The following is a 19,832-nucleotide window of genomic DNA, read 5'->3' on the forward strand; positions in this document are numbered from 1 at the left end:
AGATGAGATGATCAGTGGGGCTGATGGACCCCCAGGGGTCTGCAGACCCCAGTTTGAGAAACACTGCTCTATCATATACATCACCTATTGCTAAAGCACGCATGTGGTTAAACATCTGCCAGCAATTCTATCCTGAAATATCCAAACCCAGTACCAGTTCAGTGTTCCTGCAGTTGCTTGGTATTGTTATGGACCAATTCTCTCTCTTGCCCAAGCTATTCCTAGGCCTACTTTACCTATGCTAACTCGCTTAAGCCAATGTCTTACAGGACACAGGCCCGTAGGTTCCCTCCGTTACATAAAAGGCTAAGCTAGCTCTATGGGCTACAGTTTACTGTCTTTTAACCAGTTACTGATCCATCAGAGGACCTTCCCTCTCATCCCAAGACTGGCTGGCAACGGTTGCCAAGGGACCATAGTCATAACTGGAGCACAGTGCACATGGCCATAGCACCTCCTTGTCTCCTATGCCAGAGCCAGACTGGAACAGAATGTCAGCTCTACATCAGCTAAAAGCTTCCCTATGCTGAGGAAATTCTCATCTGCTAAGAGCTGGTGGCTTTCCAGTGGCACAAAGGGGCCAGAATGAAACACAGAATCTGACTCAAATAGTTTATCTTCATTCTTAAACCTATCCCCAAGATTAGATGGAGCATATATGTACTATCACTAAATATTCCAGAGCAATAGTTACACATTTTCAAAAACTTTATTTTAAAAAGGCATTCACAACACCTCAAAAATATAATGTGGTAGCTGATAATTTTACAAAAAATGTAAAAAATATATATACAAAGTAATAAGGTAATTAAAATAAAATAAAAAAACCCACAAAGACATCCACTTCCATTACCAGTTAGGAATGACCAGTTGCATTAATTTAGCAGCTTGAACTGTGCTCATAAAATATTGTGTGTTTCCTGGTTTCATTACATACTTTCTGGCCATACAGTTTTTTGATTATGTCATTACAAAAAGGAATATTTCCATGCAGCATCATACATTGCATTAGAAGTTCACACTTTAACTTCTGATAGAGATTTTATATCTATGGTACAAGTCTAAATATGTCTACGCCCGGCTAATGAGGCAGCTCATGGTATCCGACACCATCAGGTGGTCCAGAGACATTTATACGGAACACATCACAGGACACTGTCAATACCACATTGAGTAACCGAGACCGCCGACCAGGGAAATAACCCACTTCCTTCCCTGACGGACCCAGGGACGCACCCCACCCATGTACTTATCCGCTACACCGATACTGACTTTGACTCCTTATTCATTCCATGGGTGGCGTACCTTAGCCCACCTATCCACTGACACTTTAAAACCCTTGCACCCCAATCTGGGTCTATGCAGGTTATGTGATATATATGTACCTTTTCATCCTTGCAAACGATACCTGTAAGCCCCCATAACCCAAGCCTGACCCCAGATGTACAGTACCTTGCCTCTTAACTCATGTATATTTTATTTTAAACATTCACTTTAATAACATTTTTATTTCTTAATACCTTATACCAGTGGTCCCCAACCTTTCCGTGTGGCAGGCAACGGACGACTAGCCGCCGAGGAGCGTGGCTGCTTGTCCGGCGGCCAGTAGGCGGGTGCACATAGATGCCCCAGCAGGCGCTATGGCGCCCGCGGGCACCGCGTTGGGGACCACTGCCTTATACTATTTTGAACTGCTTTAATCATCAAGTGAAATCCTGGCTCCAATGAAACATATGGCAAAAGTCCCATTGACGAAGGCCATACGTATAAATCGACCTAACTTATGTCGGCATACAGCTGTCGCAATAATTACACTGCTTGTGCGTGTCCACACTTTGCTCCTTGGGTCGTAGTGCGCATCCTCACCAGGAACACTTGTATCAATTGTACTGTAAGTGTGGGGCATTTTAAAATGGCTCCTGAAAGCCAGTAATAGTCAGCATAAGCAATGCAGAGTCTAGAGTGACTTTGTGTTAACCTAACTATATCAATCTTGAGCCACACGTGGAGGTGGAGTTATTAAGTCGGCTTAGCAACGCAATTACATCGGTGGGAGAGAAATGTAAGTCTAGACACTTCCATAGCTAGGTCGATGTAAGCTGCCTTGTGTCAACATAACTCTGTAGAGTAGACCAGACCTTAAATGGAACCAACATTTCACCTTCAGTGTTTTGCAATGAAATATGCTTTGTGGAAAAATAATAATGCCTTATTTTATACTTCATACTTTTAAAAGAGAGTGCACTTTCTGGATCTGAACCCACCAAATGTGCTATGACCATCTACTAGTTGGCTGGTCCCTGTTTCACTATAGATAGAAGTAAATGCTGAATTTGTTTAAACATTATCAATATAGGAGATACAGTTCAGGAACAATGTCAGTTTTCATTCTTTTCCCATGGTTTTCACTTGATCAGCTTTCTCTGCATAATCAACTTCTGTGTACGATTAATTCATTTACAGGAATGCAGCATTACTCTATTGTTTGCAATGGTTAAAACATATTGCAAAGTAACCCCCCATATAGAGCAGGCCTTCCTGAGACTGCTTGTGGAGATTACTTTGTGGTGAGACACCCATATGGTAACATCATTATTTCTGTTTCTCATGGTGAATTTTTGGTAAAGGTTTACTACTTATTAACACTTAAAGCAGACTTGTCTGTGGACCACAACGTGTGAGAATTCACAAAGTTTAATAACTGGCATATACTGTTGATACATATATTTACCTTCAGATCTGTACTTCGCTTTTATGTGTGTGAAATACAGCTAGTATTGTACACTAAAAGCTTGTCTGCACAACGGGTTTAGTTTGTTCTCAGCTGATGCGTACCAGTTGGTGCCCAATACATAACTTGCTCTAACAGCATGCATATGGGACAGTTGTGCCTTCTTTCAATTTGCATGATTTCGTACACATGGTGGAGGCTTTGTGCATACTAAGCGTGTGGCATTTTGGGTGAGTATCTGATAGTCCTTTGCTTTGCTGTTGAGCTGTGTGCATTCTGGGATTTCTCTCGCTGCACACTGTGAAATGCATTGCAGAAACCAGTGGAATTCTGGGACTTGAGGTAAAATTCAGAATTCCATGATTTTGCTCCATCTACCCTGATTCGATTCCTCTCTATCAGGGAAGGCTAGCACCATTTTTGAACTGCTGTTGGCCAGCATGGAGGCAACAATGATCCACACCACAATTCTGGCAACTATGAGTATACGCAGAGGCTGTCTGGACTTTATTTGAGCTCAGAGTGCTGGGTGGCTTTGGCCTCCAATCAACAAGCAGCTGCTGTGGCTACCCAGCAGCAGTAGCAGAGGAACGAGCAGGACATCGAGCAACTGCTACTGAACTCTTCCTGGAGCAGCTTCACTTGGTGCTGTGCCATTTCTGGCTCAGGAAACCAGCACTGATTGGTGGGGCAGGATTGTTCTGAGGATCTGGGATGACCAGCGGTGGCAACAGAATTTCAGAAGAGTGAAGGCAATCTTTTCCGAGATCTGTGCTGAACTAGCTGCAGTGCCACCATACCAACATGTAAAGTCCCATAACCCACTGAGAAATGGGTTTCCATCACCATCTGGAAGCTGGCCACCCCAACTGTTACTGGTCCATAGCCAACCAATTTGATGTGGGGCGATCGACTATTGGAGGCATTGTCACGCAGGTGTGTGCTGGCATGCAGAAGGTACTGTTGCACCAGGTTATAAATCTTGGTAATGCTCAGATTATTGATGGCTATGCATGTAAGGGTTTCCTGAATTGTACTGGGGCAACTGATGGGGCCCACATGCCTATCATTTGACCCCACAAAGCAGTGTGGGACAGATGTTGGAGGAGTGCTAAAGTAGCACAAAGCAACATTGTGCAGACATGAGCGATAGTCTGCACTAACTCAATTTTCACTGAACTTAGTACACTTTGACGGAGGACTCCAGAATTTGCACCAAGTTAAGAGTTAGGGTTTGCCTCATGTGTACATAGGTATTTTCAATCTGCACTAACTTGAGTTAGACTGGACTAAACCCCTTGTGTAGAGAAGCCCTAAGCTACCAAAACACTGTTCATTAATACATGAGTCCTGCATGCTTTTATAACATACAGGCATATATTTAGAATGTAAAAAATGCAGAGTTCATCAGAAGCTGAATTGTATGTTCAAACCAGAAAGAGATACTCTGAAACATGACCAATTGTTTATTCATGTTTTATAAAGTGGTTCTTGCTTTCACCAATTCATCTCCTTATGTATTCAGAATCTGATGCATCACTTTCATCCGAGACACTAGGTTTTTGCCATTCGTGTGAGATGTTATGACAAACTGGCTTCTTAACATCTACTGTGTTAGTAAAAAATTTTGATTCAAGTGCATCAGAAGCACTAGAATCTTGCAAGTCAACTGCATCCTTTTGGTGGGAGATTAATGTTGCAGAATCATCCCAGGTCTTGTCAGGGTCTCCCAGCATCACAGTATTTAAGTTTATGTTAAAGCAAGCACTGTTACTTAACTCAGAAGTTGAGGAACTGTTTACTTCAGATGAAGGATGAAAGAACACTCTACTTGTGCTTTCATTTTCTCTAATGACAGATTGATGCTCTTCGGAATTTTCTGTGTCAGAATTCAGAAGTTCAGTTGCTTGACTGCTACTCTCTGCAGATGTACAGTCTATAGTCTGGTGCACGAAGGTGTTTGATTTGGCATGGGAACTTGGAACTCTGCCCAAGATGACATGTCTGGTATATTCACCAGAATTTTCACTATCACTTTCGCTATCATCATCATAACAGTATTCCCACTCCTTTTTTTTCACCTCCTTATACATGACTTGTACAGAGCACACATTTTCAGGATCAGGTTCATGCACTGAGCAATGTAATTTATTTGTGGTTTCCTAAAAAAACAAAACAAAACAAAAACACACACACAAAAATTACACACAGATAAGAGTATAAGAAAGTAATCTTGTTATTTACTTTAACAACTGCCTCACCACTTTGCACTTATACTAGTACACAGGCGAAAGTGTTCAGAAGTCAATGGATCACCCCAATAGAAATGTTTTGGCATTATCTTTCAAAGCTCTGAGAATCCAGAAGTCTTCCCCCTCCTGCACTCAAAAAAGAATGGCATCCTGCTCCAAAACAGAAACACAGAGAACTGGATAGACTCTGCAATTGCGTATTCGTTCCAAATAAGATCAGAAATGACCTTATGCTTTTCTCCAAAGAAAACCCCAGATGGAAGGCACTGTGTTTTCAAGATGTACTTTTGTGGGATTTTCTCTGTTGAAGAGTGTCAAATATATTTTGTGGCAAGGTTTTGAAGAACAAGGAAAAGGGGAGGGAAAAGAAAAGTTTCCAGCTCTCTTTGCAGAGACAAATTTCCAGGACTGAAAGCTCATCTTTGAAAAGAAAATGGGTTCAGCGGGTAGTCCTGAAACTCTTCAGTACACTGCTTAACTAATGCTTTATATTTCCTTCTTGGAAGCTAAGGATCAACTTTTAAAGCCCTTTTAATATTTGCCACCTGTACAAAATCTTATATGTATATATAATATCCTAGCTGTATGAATTCTGTAAAAGACATTTTCTCTCATAACAAACCTGAGAAAGATTGTTTTAGTCAAAATATGTGAGACAATGTACAATGTATTTCACCAATTAAATTTCCTTTTTTCTACTAGTCTCACCATTAATCCCCAATCATGGATTTTGTCTTCATCTGTACAGTGACTGGAGACAGTTACTTTAAAGTCTATGCAGGGGATGTTGGCCCTGCCTACCTGGCCAACCACCAGAAGAGTTATTCTAAACCAGGGGTGGGCAAACTTTTTGGGCCGAGGGCCACATCTGGGTGGGAAAATAGTATGCAGGACCGGGGCAGGGGGTTGGGGTGTGGAAAGGAGTGTGGGGTGTGGGAGGGGGTGCAGTGTGCAGGAAGGGGCTCAGGGCAAGGGATTGGGGCAGAGGAGGGGTGCAGGGTGTATGAGGGGGCTCAGAGAAGGGGGTTGGGGTGCAGGAGGGGTGTGGAGTGCAGGAGGCGGCTCAGGGCAGGGGTGCAAGTGGGGTGCGAACTGCGAGAGGGGGCTCAGGGCAGGGGGTTGGGGTGCAGGAGGGGTGCAGGGTGCGGCAGGAGGCTCAGGGCGGGGTTTGGGGTGCACAGGGGTGCAGGATGCAGCAAGGAGCTCAGGGCAGGGAGTTGGGGTGCAGGAGGGGTGCGAGGTGCAGGCAGGGGGCTTAGGGCAGGGAGTTGGGGGGCGGGGTACAGGAGGGGTTTGGGCTCCAGCCCTGCTTACCTCAAGCGGCTCTGGGGTGGCAGCGGTGCACACTGGGGCCAGGGCAGGCTCCCTGCACACCTGTCCTGTCCCTGGCCCTGCGCCACTCCAGGAAGTGCTGCGGCCCCTGGGGGAGGGAGGGCAGAGGGCTCTGCGTGCACTGCCCTTGCCGTGCCTCCAGATACCTCCCCCGAAGCTCCCATTGGCCGCGGTTCCCAGTTCCCGGCCAATGGGAGCTGCAGGGGGCGGTACCTGGAGGCAAGGGCAACGCATGGAGCCCTCTGCCCCCCTGCCCGAGGGCTGCAGGGACGTGGTGCCGGCGGCGCCGTGCGTCGGATCCAAAGCCCTGAGGGGCTGGATCTGGCCCGCAGGCCGTAGTTTGCCCACCCCTGTTCTAAACCTATAAGTACTTAAGTGTTTTCTAGCTTTGACACTTGGTAGTTAATGACAGATTTTGTCATACGTTTGTAGTTGGCTATGAGAAAACATAGCAATTCTAGAATACTCACATGCTAATTTCCTTTCTTCTAGTGAAATTTCCATTCCATTCTCTAGCATAAACTCTCCCCTAATCCTCACTGATATAAGAATACACTAATAAATTATGAAAGAGAGACTGAGGGGATAAGAGAGAAATCCTGAATCCTGTGGCATATCTATTTTGGAACCACTAGTTAGAGCACAGTCCTGGGGATGATTGCAGATCCAGTTTATAACATCTGATATACGAGGAATCTGAAGGCCAGACTTCTTCTATGTATATCTATTTCAGCAAAGATGTTCTTTGCTTGGGAGACTGCTGATGACATTGTAGATCAAGTTCAGGTTTCCTCAGGAATGACGTACCCTGAAGACTTGTATGCTTCCTCAAAGCAACATCTTATCCACCTGGCCAAAGAAGCCCTTCATGACTTGTCTCCTTCACACCCTGGGTGTAATGACATAAGTAAAATACTGGGCTCTTATTCAGTGTGTGATAGATCGATTGTAAGAGCTCTTTTCCACATTTCATCCAGAGTTTTGTCTTTTCTTATGAAGGTGCTGAATTTTTAGCACTTCTTGGTCTCCTGTCCTCTTGTGGACAATAAAAAATATGAAGAACAGCTTTGGGAATTTTTCTGCTGTTGGCCCTCCAGAATGACAGGGGACGAGATCTCCTGCATAATTAGCATGTGTCTTTCCTGACTTCTGAACTTTGGGGACTGGGACATCATAGGTTGGTATGAAATTCTAGGGCATTTACTTCCCCTCTCTGTGTCTGTTTTTCCTCCACATCTTTGTGTACCTTGTCTATTTAGAGTGTAAGATCTTCAAGGTGTCCATAGATTTTAAATTGTGACTTCATGCCATAAAGGCTCTAGCCAAACCAGCAGAAAATAGAGCCACTTTCAGGGCAGCTGATGATTCAAACTCTTTTCTCAGGAAGCGCTCTGCCTCTGGTAACAGGGTTTCTCTCTCTCTCTCTCTCTCTCTCACACTCTCTCTCTCTCCACCTGAGACAATACCTACATTCTTTGGCAATGAAGCCACCTCAGCTTCAATTCTCAGAATCTTTGTGTTCCTGGATCTTATCAAGAGCTAAGGCTTGCCTGCTTAGCTGCTTGCCTTTGTCTGGCAATGCCCATTCAAATCTTACCATATCCTTGAAAGAAGTAAAAGTGCAAAGCATGTCTAATTTGACTTTGCAGGGCAGATAGTTGCCAGGGGACAGTTTGTTTCATCTTCTCAGAAACAGGTTTAGCTGGCTGTTTGTAAATGGCATTTTCTCATTTTTCTTCTCAAGGCTTCAAACTCTTCTTTCAAGAAAACAATGTACAGACTACAGTCTACTTTAGCACAGATAATTCACCGTTCTCTGTGTAAGAGGAACTTGAGGAATCAGACAGAGAAGCTCTGTGCTTTTTAGGCTGCCCCTTGGGCTCCCTGAATTTCTTGGGCTTCTTAGATTTTGTCGTCGCCCCCTTTCTGTGCTTTTTTAGCAGGGGCCTCCCAAGTCTCACACACAAACTTCTCTTCTACCTTGCATCTAGAGGATTTCAGTCTGTCTGGGGAAAGCTTTTGATACCATCTCCCACAGTATTCTTGCCAGCAAGTTAAAGAAGTATGGGCTGGATGAATGGACTACAAGATGAATAGAAAGCTGGCTAGATCATTGGGCTCAACGGGTAGTGATCAATGGCTCCATGTCTAGTTGGCAGCCGGTATCAAGTGGAGTGCCCCAAGGGTCAGTCCTGGGGCTGGTTTTGTTCAATATCTTCATTAATGATCTGGAGGATGGCGTGGATTGCACCCTCCGCAAGTTTGCAGATGACACTAAACTGGGAGGAGTGGTAGATATGCTGGAGGGTAGGGATAGGATACAGAGGGACTTAGACAAATTAGAGGATTGGGCCAAAATAAATCTAATGAGGTTCAACAAGGACAAGTGCAGAGTCCTGCACTTAGGACGGAAGAATCCTATGCACTGCTACAAACTAGGGACCGAGTGGCTAGGCAGCAGTTCTGCAGAAAAGGACCTAGGGGTTACAGCGGACGAGAAGCTGGGTATGAGTCAACAGTGTGCCCTTGTTGCCAAGAAGGCTAGCGGCATTTTGGGCTGAATAAGTAGGGGCATTGTCAGCAGATCGAGGGATGTGATCATTCCCCTCTATTCAGCATTGGTGAGGCCTCAATCTGGAGTAGTGTGTTCAGTTTTGGACCCCACACTACAAGAAGGATGTGGAAAAATTGGAAAGAGTCCAGCGGAGGGCAATGAAAATGATCAGGGGGCTGGGGCACATGTCTTACAAGGAGAGGCTGAGGGAACTTGGCTGGTTTAGTCTGCAGAAGAGAAGAATGAGGGGGGATTTGATAGCTGCTTTCAACTACCTGAAAGGGGGTTCCAAAGAGGATGGATCTAGACTGTTCTCAGTGGTAGCAGATGACAGAACAAGGAGTAATGGTCTCAAGTTGCAGTGGGGGAGGTTTAGGTTGGATATTAGGAAAAACTTTGTCACTAGGAGGGTGGTGAAGCACTAGAATGGGTTACCTAGGGAGGTGGTGGAATCTCCTTCCTTAGACGTTTTTAAGGTCAGACTTGACAAATCCCTGGCTGGGATTATTTAGTTGTGGATTGGTCCTGCTTTGAGCAGGGGGTTGGACAAGATGATCTTCTGAGGTCCCTTCCAACCCTGATATTCTATGATTCTATGAAAGAACCTCAGGGGAGAGCATGTTGGAGCATGCTTTGGGGAGTAAGGGAAAACCCCAGCCAAGAGAGGTCACAGTACCCATTTCAGAAGTGGGCAAGGGATGTTAGCATTCTGATTCACAAGGAAGTAGAGCCTTAAAGTGACCCAAAGCACTGCTCATTGCGCCTTTCCTAGGAGAAGGAAATCAGAAATAATGGGCAAATATTTGTTGCTTAACTTTTATCTAATGAACAATATATCTTGCTACTTGCTGTATAAACATTATGAGCCCTTCCCTCTCCCCCACCAGGTAAATTAAATATGAAAAAGACATACCAAAACTTTTGGCCACGGTTTACTTTTTAAGCAAATGAAACCTCCTTTATACAGTCCTAGTAGGAAGATGCCTATTATCAATGAAACAAGTCCACCATTTAGGATTGGAATTATACCATAACCTGCAAATGGGAAAAAAAAACATACTGAGTAAAACCCAATAGATGCAGGAGAGATTTCCAATTTATCTTATTTTATATTACACACTTATTTAAGATTGAAAAGGACAACTCTGCATCACTGAAAACAATTAAAGGGCTATTTGTACAGCCAGCAGTATTAGCCAAAGATATCAGGTACCTCATATGTCATTTATAGGTCCAACCAAATGTCTATCAAAAGATGCTTTCTCTCTTACTGGGATATTTACCAGTTTCCCTTTTCTGAAAATACTATTAAAAACTAAAAAACAGCCATACTGACAACCTGACCCCCTCCCTCACCAAACTTTAAAATATGTGATACCTGCTTGAATGTTGGACCTGGTGATTATACATTTCAAGGCTGAAGGGATGGAATGAAGGTTTAAGGATGCAGCCACAGCAACAGACACACAATAATTTGTATTTGAACGCAAGCTTCCAACAACATAGGTAAAGCTTTCTTCAGAGGTTTCATTCTTAATAGGAATCTGCCACGAAAACAGTATCTTATTGAAACCCGTTTGTCTAAACAGAGTTGTTAAACACTGATTAAAAAAAAACGTGCATAGAATAGCTATTTTAATATCCCATTGTGAAGCTGCACAGTAGCAAGTACACCTGAGTTGTATAGTTGGGGGTGGGGGTAGAGTGGGGAGGAAGCATAGCACTTTTTCAGTTTTCGAGAGAAGGAAAGCAGTTACTAGAGCTCAAGGACTGACCCTACACTTCTGTCCACTGGATTCAATTTATTAAAAGGGTATCATTACAGATAACTCAATCTTACAAGTTCTACATTAGCAAGAAGAGGGTGCACCATAAAACGGCACTTTTGCTGTTCAGTAGAAAAGCTAGCAGTCTTGTATCTACATTCCTTTTCTCTTTCTTCAAATATATCTGTCTTCACAGTGGATTATTAAAGACTTTTAGAAGAGTCCCCTTCAATGGTTTTGATTATTATTGTTCATTACATCTGATCTCAGAAGCTTAGCTGAATTGGGTTGGGTCAGTTCTTAGATAGGGGGCCTAGATGCTGCAGAAAACAGTGAATTGAATCACTCATATTTTGGTGATTAGACACCACTGTGACAGGCACTGTGGAAATACTTCTTGCACTTCTCTCTAAGTCAGTAATGAACCCAGCCCACATTTTCATCTGGAGAGAATTCTTATTCAATGTCTGTCCCAATCTGTTGTCATGTAATACTGAACAAATGTGTGACCGAATGCACCCCTGTAGTCACACCCTACACACCATAGTAATAATCTTTGTATGAAATATGCCTTGTAAGATATCATTTGAAAACTAATAACTGGCTTGTCAATCACATCAAGGTGAAATGTGAACAACAACATTATATGTAAAGTTATAAAGATAAGTAGAAATTAGATCTGAAATGTGTTTACCAGAAAAGTCTGGGTAAACCAGTTTCTCAAAGACAAAGGACAAGCTAATGCCTCTAGTCAGGAGGCATCAAAGTTCATGGGCAATCACCTACCAAGTGGCCATTCTTTGGCAAGGAAGGGGGAGCATGAACAAACAAATCTGCATCTTAGCAAACAACAGACTCCTTGTCTCTGTCCTCACAGTGAGAATGAACATTATCGAGGGGTAACCTTCAGGAAAATGCATTTCAGAAGGCGACTGAACTATAAAAGTGAGGGGCAAAAACACTCCAAGTTCTCTCTCCCTATCCCTCTCTCTCTTTCACCTAAGACGACAAAAGAAACAACCTTTGGACTCTTGGAGAAGATCCTGGTCTGAGAATTTGGTCAGCAATGTTACTGGAAACATGTGGCAAGAGACTTCACCTTGAACCAAATCAAGATTGTTAAGTTTTAGTACTAGGAAGCATTTTATCTTTATTTCTCTTGTATCATTTGTGAATTTAATGCCTTATACTTGTACTCACTTAAACCCCATTTCCTTGTAGTTAAATAAACTTGTTTTATTCTTTAATCAAAAGTAATCCATTGTTGTGACCCATGTGTGTAGCTCAATTTAGGGTAGCAGACTGTTGTATACTTATCCCCTTAGAGGGGCAATGGACCTAATAGATCTGGACTGTCCAGGAGAGGGCCGGATAGTACAGAACACAGGTTTTGGGGGAAAATCCAGGACTAGGAGTGTGTTGGAGTCACCCTGCAAGTGGTCACCAAGGCTGGTGGAAGCGAGTGTGAGACTGATGTGTCACTGCCAGGCTACAGCTAGACACAGATATTCAGGGTGTTACCCGCATGCTACAAAGCTGTTTCTGAGCAGCCCAAGTGGAAGATACAGCAGCAAAGCATTGTGTGGCACCCAGGATTGCAGGGCAAGGGTGACACTGCCCCACATTGGTCTTGATTACACCCTAGAATGTCATAAACCTTCAAGATTCATTTTAGAGGCAACTTCATTTTAGAGGCGGGAGAAGTGATCTCCTTATACAGTTCACTCTGGGATCCTTCAGGATGAAAGTGACAATGTAAATGTGTTCTTTACTTTTCAAGTGAGTTGAAGGAACGGCACACTACAATTTAAAATTGGGATAGGGGAGCTCCTAGAGGGAAAAAAAGGCACTTTTGATATTCACTAGCACTGAGTTTACTTTTCTTATCAATACTATGTGATACCATAAGACCTGACATACCAGAACAAACCAATGGTCTACCTAATCAGCTATTTTGTCTCTAGCAGTAGCCAATGTCAGATGCTTCAAAGGAATGAAGAGAATCCCCTACACTGCACTTCCTGGTGAATACTTTATCACTGGGGGGTGGAGTGAAGGGCAGAAGGATTTCCTCCTGTACCCAAATCATCAGTTCATGCCTCAAGAAGGCTCATATTTATCCTAAGTAGTGTAAACCACTGACAATAGTCTTATTCATATAAAGAGCTAGGATAAGATACGACAGAGCTCATCTTCAGCAAGCTTCCTTACTGCTCAAGCCAATTTATATTTTATGCTTTGTACGTTTTTCTTTAAATCTTAAAAAACTACAAGTTACTTACCTTTTCCTTTCTATCAAATGATTCCACTGTTATCGTATAATCAAGTTTTTGATATATAGCAATTAAAGAACTTTCTTTTAAATATGCGGCTGGAAGTTTTACTGTCACATTTATGCAGGCGGGACAAGCAGTAAGATTAACTGCTGGTGGACCCAAGTATGCTGTTTAAGGAAAAAGAAAACAAACCCCAAAACTATAACTACATTTATACATTTAACATCAGTTAGACAAGCTGTAAAAATCAAGTAAATTCCCATGTGTCAGATGATTGACTAATTAGTTGCCCAACAGGGCTTGAAATGATCAAAGATTAGGGGAAAATTGTTCCTCCAATTTTTTTAGCAGAGGGAATAAAACAGAGTAAAACCTAAAACAATCCAAAAACTACCATGGGAGAAAAGGGGATTGGGGAGGAGGGTGGGAAGAGAGGGGAGTTGAGCCAAAACAGCAGCATCCCTTGTTTCTCCAGCCCCACAGAAGCCCTTCTGTGTGAATTCTGTGCAACTGAGGCTATGTTTGTTTGGCTTGGAAGCGAGTACAGGCTGATGGGGAAGGGGTGAACATTGTTTTCAGTGGCAGCATCTTCTAGTTAAACACTTGAAATACCCATATGAATTAATCCCTGCGGGTGGCCCCTCCACACACAAATACCCCTTGGAAGGTAGACAAAGGGACTAACTGTTGGCTGGGAACCACTGGCCGCAGAGCTCCAAAGGGAGATGCACTCTTGCAGGTGACTGTGAGGCAGGACCTGAGGAATACCATCTTGAGCCTGGCTTCTGCATGAATACTTTTGCCCTCAAAACAATGCCTGGAGATCCTGTTTCTCAGAACGCCCAGGGGTTTGGAGAGCCATGAGCTCTGACAATTCCCTGACTTTAAAAACTATGCAGACATTTTCTCCACTGCACAACATAGCAGAATCTCCAAAACCTGAAGGTCAAAAGTTTTGCACTTCACTGATCCTTCTGCAAGTGCTGTGTTTTGATCTAATTAGTTATTGTCTACACAGAGCTTTGAAAAATCTAAAACATGCTATGTAAGTGCTAACTACTTGTCTGGTTCATTATTGTAATCATATAGGTAAAACAAACAATCATTTTAAAGAGGTGGCGTTCTGACCTTGCTCCAAACAGGAGCATGCACACACTTAATACCGTCCAAATCTTACTCCCCACCCCTTCCTGTGGTTTGCCTGTTGTTTAATTTATACAAAACAACAATAAACCTCAACCTAAGCTTTCACCTGAACGTGATTGTTCCCATGGTTTTTGACTGCAAGAGTCATCTGTCTCTGCCTCAAATCTTTCTGCCAAGGAGAGAGAGGCTCCAACCCTTCCTATTTTATGGGTAGGAGTAAATCAGATGCTTTAGGGTAATGGATCAGAACAGCCCTGCATTTCTACTCAGGGTCATCTCGGTTTAAATGTGCACCAGGAAAAGAAAAGAAAAGAAATAGATAAGTTGCCCTTGTTAAAACATTTACCATTTGAGCTTGGCTCTTCAGTAAACTGATAATACTTTTCTGCAACTTTACAAAACAGCGAACATAGAGGTGGCATGGGAAAGATGCTAGCGCACCCTCATCCATGAAAACGTATCCATAAATGCGAAACAGCTGGAGAACACTGTTACAGAGTAATATTTTTATTTTTCTGATACATATCTATGAAAAATAGGTGTTTGGAACAATGAAGTCTGAATACAAGGTACAATTTACCATTTCCAATTTTTTAGAACAATCTCATTGTAAGGCACTATGTTGATGAGTCAGCTGAGGAAAAGTGTTACATTATTTTCAAGTTTAGGGTTCTCTGCTTCATCAGATAAATGGGCATTGATGTTTGGACAGAAGAGGACAGGAACAAGGGTGTGTGTGGGGAAAGCTATACAAGTCAACTCAAGTTGCAATAAGGGCTACACTATTCCCTGAAGGCCTGCAAATTTGAGATGCAAAATAGCTTAACCATTATATTTAAAACTAATGGAGAAACTTCCATTCATGAAAATGTTATCCTGGCTCGACAGCATTACAATTAAAGTATTTCAGAGTCTTTGATTTGAGTTGATACTATTTCTGTAACCTTGTACCTAACATGAGGTACAGTAGTCTCTGTGTTCAGTTTAACCACTTGCTCCCCAATATAAATGGTCCTTATTTCAGGAGAGGAAAAAAAGAAATTAGTGTGGCGATATTGTTAATAGGACTCCAGGGAGAAGCAGCCTCTAGTAGTATTAGGCAATCATTGCTAATGAGCATCTGGTGTTTATGTGAGACATACCAAAGGGGGTAGGGGGAAATCAAGGTGACAGCTAGAATGGAAACAGATATTCCTCCACCCCTCACCTTTTGTTTTTGCCTGCTCAACACTTAACCAATTAATTATCTTCAAAAAAGTAGATTATGCAATTTATAAAGGTAGTAATTTTTTTAAATTTCTACTCTCAAATGCCCTAAATGATGCTACCACCTTTATAAAAGTCTGTAATAAAAACACATAAAAGAAATTGATTCTTATATCTGCACAGTGGAAGGAAATCTATTCCAACATTTGCTTTTTCCTTCAAAACCGTTGCTTGTTTCTATTCATAAGAACTATTCAAGCCATGTATTATGTATAGATAGCTTTCCATTTATTATAAAACATTATATATATATACTAGATGATATGTTAGCTCAAAACATAAAATAGTATATCACCAACTAAATTACTTTGGAGTTACTTATAGTACCATTAGTAAAACACTGGTTATGTATAGCTGAGAATAAAAACAAGACAATGAACAAATGCAGATAAAATAGAATAGTAAGCGAAAACTTACTGGACCTATATGGAGAGAATTCAAGAATAGATGAATTTAATTCTCCATGTTCTGTGACTCTCTGAACCATTGCTATGTAGGTAGAAGTATATTCTTCATACTCCTTTGTCAAGTTACAGAATAGGTGTGTGGTATTTGAACATTCTTTAGCCATTTTCCATTCCTTTTCTGATCCACTTTAAGTAGAAAGAAAAAAAAAATCAGTGTTGTTCAAAGGATCTTCTGATTTGTGACTGTACCTCTGGAGAGTAACATGAAAACTCAGAGATGCACTGGATGAAGCGATCACTGCTCTCACCTTAAACAGTGTCAAAAATAATCAAAACGACAAAGACTAGTAAAATCCGTATGGTTTATTTACAGTGTACCTACATGGGGAGTGGAAGAGAGGTACATGTTTGACAAAGAAACCTGAAAAAACAAAATCTCAGACCACAACAAACCAGAATGATTAAGGGATAAAAACAAAAATGATATACAAGAAGTGTCAGTCATAAGCTTTGCACAGGATCTCCCACTCACCTCGGCAACATAAAATAAACTTCCTGAAGAGGGACCCCACTTGCTCCTCTTCTCAAAAGGCTACCCCAATCTGCTTAATCTGTTTTAGGATCATATTGGCTCCTTTCCTGGTCCATATAGGTTATGTACACACTAATTTCTTCTCAATATAACCCTACCCAAAATCAAAACACCACCACGACAAAATCTGGAAACTAACAATGTTTGCAGCCCCTCACATTTTTCACTCTGCTTGTAGGTCATACTCCGCTTCTCCTGAACCCTTCATCTTCTCTATTTAAAATGTTAACTCATTGGGGCAAGGACTCTCTTATTATGTGTTTTCACACTGCATTGCACAATAGGGCTCCAATCGGAGATGGGTCTGTACATGCTACTGTATTACAAATAATAAATAGAATGCGGGAGAATCCTTTTTACTTAAATGTGACCTGCAAAGGATTATTTAAAAAAAATAGTTTAACCCAGAAAGTTGTTTGCATGTCTCAAGACAGCCTGAGACAGAACAGCATTTGACATATAACATTGAGCACCCAGATGGGATCCCATTTCAGGTTCCTCTTCCAATGTCTCGAGTTCTGTAATGATGACACAGATCGTATTTCTGTTATGACAAAAATATTAGGAAGCCACACTGCATTATGGAACATCAAAGGTAAGTAGCATTTAAAACATGACATGGTATGTTCTTGAAAAGTTTAATTTATTTTATATTCTTAAGGTTATAAAATTGTTCTTTTAAAAAATGTGGATGTCTTTTTTTTTTTTTAATACCATTTAGGTAACCTCTTATTGGCAGTGTCTGTTGGCTTGCCAAATTTCCTGGTACCTGTGATGGCACAGAATGAGGCATTCTGGAGTGGGGTGGGAGAACAGGAACTGAACAGTGTTACACTGGGAAAAGGGAGAGTTTGGAGTGAAATCCAAAAAGGAAAACAAAAAAATAGTTTAACTGTATTTATTTTTATTTATAGTTATCTAACCTTTGTTCTGTGTTGTTATATGCCCAGTGCCCCAGATTATGTGGGGCACTCAGCACATATGTTATCACCAGTTTGAAAAATATTTGATTTAAAGCTCAGTGTGCTCTGCACACATGCACTATCAAATATAGTATGGCTCAGCCCCAGTCAGCCAATCCATCACACTTCCAAAGGGCTCGTGGCCCAATCTCTCAGTTAAGGTACAGTACTTTGCACTGATGAAAGAATAAGAACAGAAAGTAACAGAAATTATCAACAAAAGCGGAAGTTATCATTCCTTTGATAAATACAGGTTTCTTCCATGTACAAATTTGCTCTAGGAATTAATGTGTACTTGTTTAAAATTGTTCACATAGCTACTCATATCTTAAAACCTAATTCTTTCCCTTGTATCCGATGAATGGCAAATTTCAGAAAATCTATTTGGAAAACAAAATAGTCAATACAATATTTTGACTACTAAGTAAGAAAAAGTACAAATTCATGTACAGTATGAAAGGAAACAAACCTGAGACCTATGTATTTCACATTATAGTATGTTGGCATAGTTGTATTACTTCCTGGTTCCCATGATAAAATGTGCTGGAAATTCTGAGAGTCTATTGTTAACTTCTGAGGTGGATTTATCACAGATGCTTCTAGATTAAAAGAAAAAGTTGCTAAGATTAAGAAGCATTCGAAAAGGACAGCAAATGCAATACCATTATACATGGTAATTCTACTCACCAATTAGTTAAATATCAGCCCCCAAAAAGATAAGAAAACTACAAGATTGAAGATGAAGTCATTTTAAATTGCACATTCATTGCATTGGAGGCACAAGTGCATGGGACTGTCCTGCAGGATATTATCCATATAGCTTTCTTACATGGAAATGCACAATGAAGTCAAAAGGATGCCGGATGGAAGTATACACATCTTTTGAGCTATTTCAAGGATTGTGCTTAAAATACAATAAAAATTCTTACCTGGCAAGCTGAACAAAGTAGTGGTCAAAATGCTGAGGTACACTGGAAATGAAAACATGTGTATATATATTTATTCATTAGAGAAATGGTACATGTGTGTTCTACAGTATTTGTCAATGATAAATTAGAGTTCTTATTCATTTACTATTAGTGATACTAATCTTGTTCTCTATCTCTATCATCATTTTCCTTTCAGATTATACCATTTTTTTCTTGATGAAACTGCACTTGAATTATTTCCTTTCTGTATCAAATGCTTTTCCATTACTATCCTTAAGGAGGTGATCAGTGATAGCTCAGGTGTTTCTAAATTGCATATCATTGTGATATTTAAGCACTATATAATAATTAAAGACAGCCCCAGTAAATAGAAATGTTCTCACAGCCTCCCTTGTCCCCAGTATGTATGTGTGGGTGCTTTTTTCTTACTCTTCCCCCCATCTTGCCATCTTCTTTCTCTCCTCCAATCTTCCAGAATGTGGGATGGCATTTTCCTGGATCATTCAGATCCATGTACACTGTCACTCAGGCTCACTTTGCTCTCCCCTGGTAAGATATTACTTAGCCAGGTTCCTGCTGCTGAAAATACTCTGCTCCACAGACCCAACAATCTTAGCTTGGGTCACCCTAGTTGAAAAGTTCTTTTAGAGCACTGTCATGGAAGGTTGTGAATGGATAATTGGTTTTTGAGGTAGCTCAGACCCCAACCTATTAAGTACCTGGCAAGTCAGTGCCCAGGCCTTAAAAATTCTATCTGGAAAGGGATATGGAGCCAGTAGTACTTGAGGAATATTGGTGTGATATGTTCACATGTGCCTTGGTGGCTACATGTCAGGAGTGTGGACTTCTGAAATATTGTAGCTTGTTAGCAGTTGCAACATGTAATTCACTGCTTTCATTTACCTTAATTCCTATCTCCTTCTTTCCAAACTAAAATCTCAACTGTCTCTCTGGCATCTCCTTGTGGATGTTTAGCTGTTAGTAGAGCCCTGCGCGGATAAAAATTTATTTCTGCGGATGCGGATACTCACAGATATAAATCAGTATCCGCGGAACCGCAGGGCTGTCCCGGGAACCGCAGTGGCGAAAGGAGCAGAACGTGGGGCCGCCGCTCCCAGGAGCCAGTGGCACAGGCCGGCAGCTCCTCCAGCGTGGCTGTACCACCCGCTGCTCCGTTCCCAGCCCTGCCCCCATCCCTTCCACGCAGCTGTCTGCATTTCCTGTTTGGGGGCGTGCGTGCCACTTGAACACAAGAGTGAGACCAGGGACAGTTGCTGGTGAGCCTGGTGCCCACCCCAGTGGGCAGGGCTGGAGGCTGGTACAGCTGCACTGGGGCGCTGGCTCCTGGGAGCGGTGGCCTCACGTTCTGCTCCTTTCGCCACTGCGGGTTCTGGGGAGAGCCGTGTGGTTCTGCAGATACAGGTTTATATCCGCGGATATCCGCATCCGCGGATCTAAATTTGTATGCGTGCAGGGCTCTAGCTGTTAGCTGAAGCTCAACATGGCTGAAACTGAGCTTTGAATCTTTCCACAAAAGTAAGGTTACCATATGTCCGGGTTTCCCCGGACATGTCCGGCTTTTGGGTCTTTAAATAGCCGTCCGGGGGGAATTTGTAAAA

The 19,832-nt window shown here is 42.0% G+C and overlaps 1 protein-coding gene across 3 annotated transcripts in view; it reads right to left on the reverse strand.

Annotated features, from left to right (window-relative positions):
• Positions 1–2,917: 2,917 nt before the first annotated feature.
• The window catches only part of LOC112109399 (interferon alpha/beta receptor 2), a 37,118-nt gene continuing 20,203 nt past the window's right edge, over positions 2,918–19,832 (reverse strand). For all 3 annotated transcript variants that reach the window (XM_024203908.2, XM_029911533.1, XM_024203909.2), the window contains exons 3-9: positions 18,214–18,255; positions 17,754–17,883; positions 15,741–15,916; positions 12,918–13,078; positions 10,248–10,413; positions 9,783–9,904; positions 2,918–4,893 (exon numbers count right to left, since the gene is read on the reverse strand). In XM_024203908.2, coding sequence (XP_024059676.1) covers positions 4,237–4,893; positions 9,783–9,904; positions 10,248–10,413; positions 12,918–13,078; positions 15,741–15,916; positions 17,754–17,883; positions 18,214–18,255 — 1,454 coding nt within the window. In that variant the 3' untranslated portion in view covers positions 2,918–4,236. The remainder of the gene's footprint in view (positions 4,894–9,782; positions 9,905–10,247; positions 10,414–12,917; positions 13,079–15,740; positions 15,917–17,753; positions 17,884–18,213; positions 18,256–19,832) is intronic.

This window comes from Terrapene carolina, unplaced genomic scaffold, assembly GCF_002925995.2.
Source record: "Terrapene carolina triunguis isolate 2854851 unplaced genomic scaffold, T_m_triunguis-2.0 Scaffold30, whole genome shotgun sequence".
Taxonomy (NCBI): Eukaryota; Metazoa; Chordata; order Testudines; family Emydidae; genus Terrapene; species Terrapene triunguis.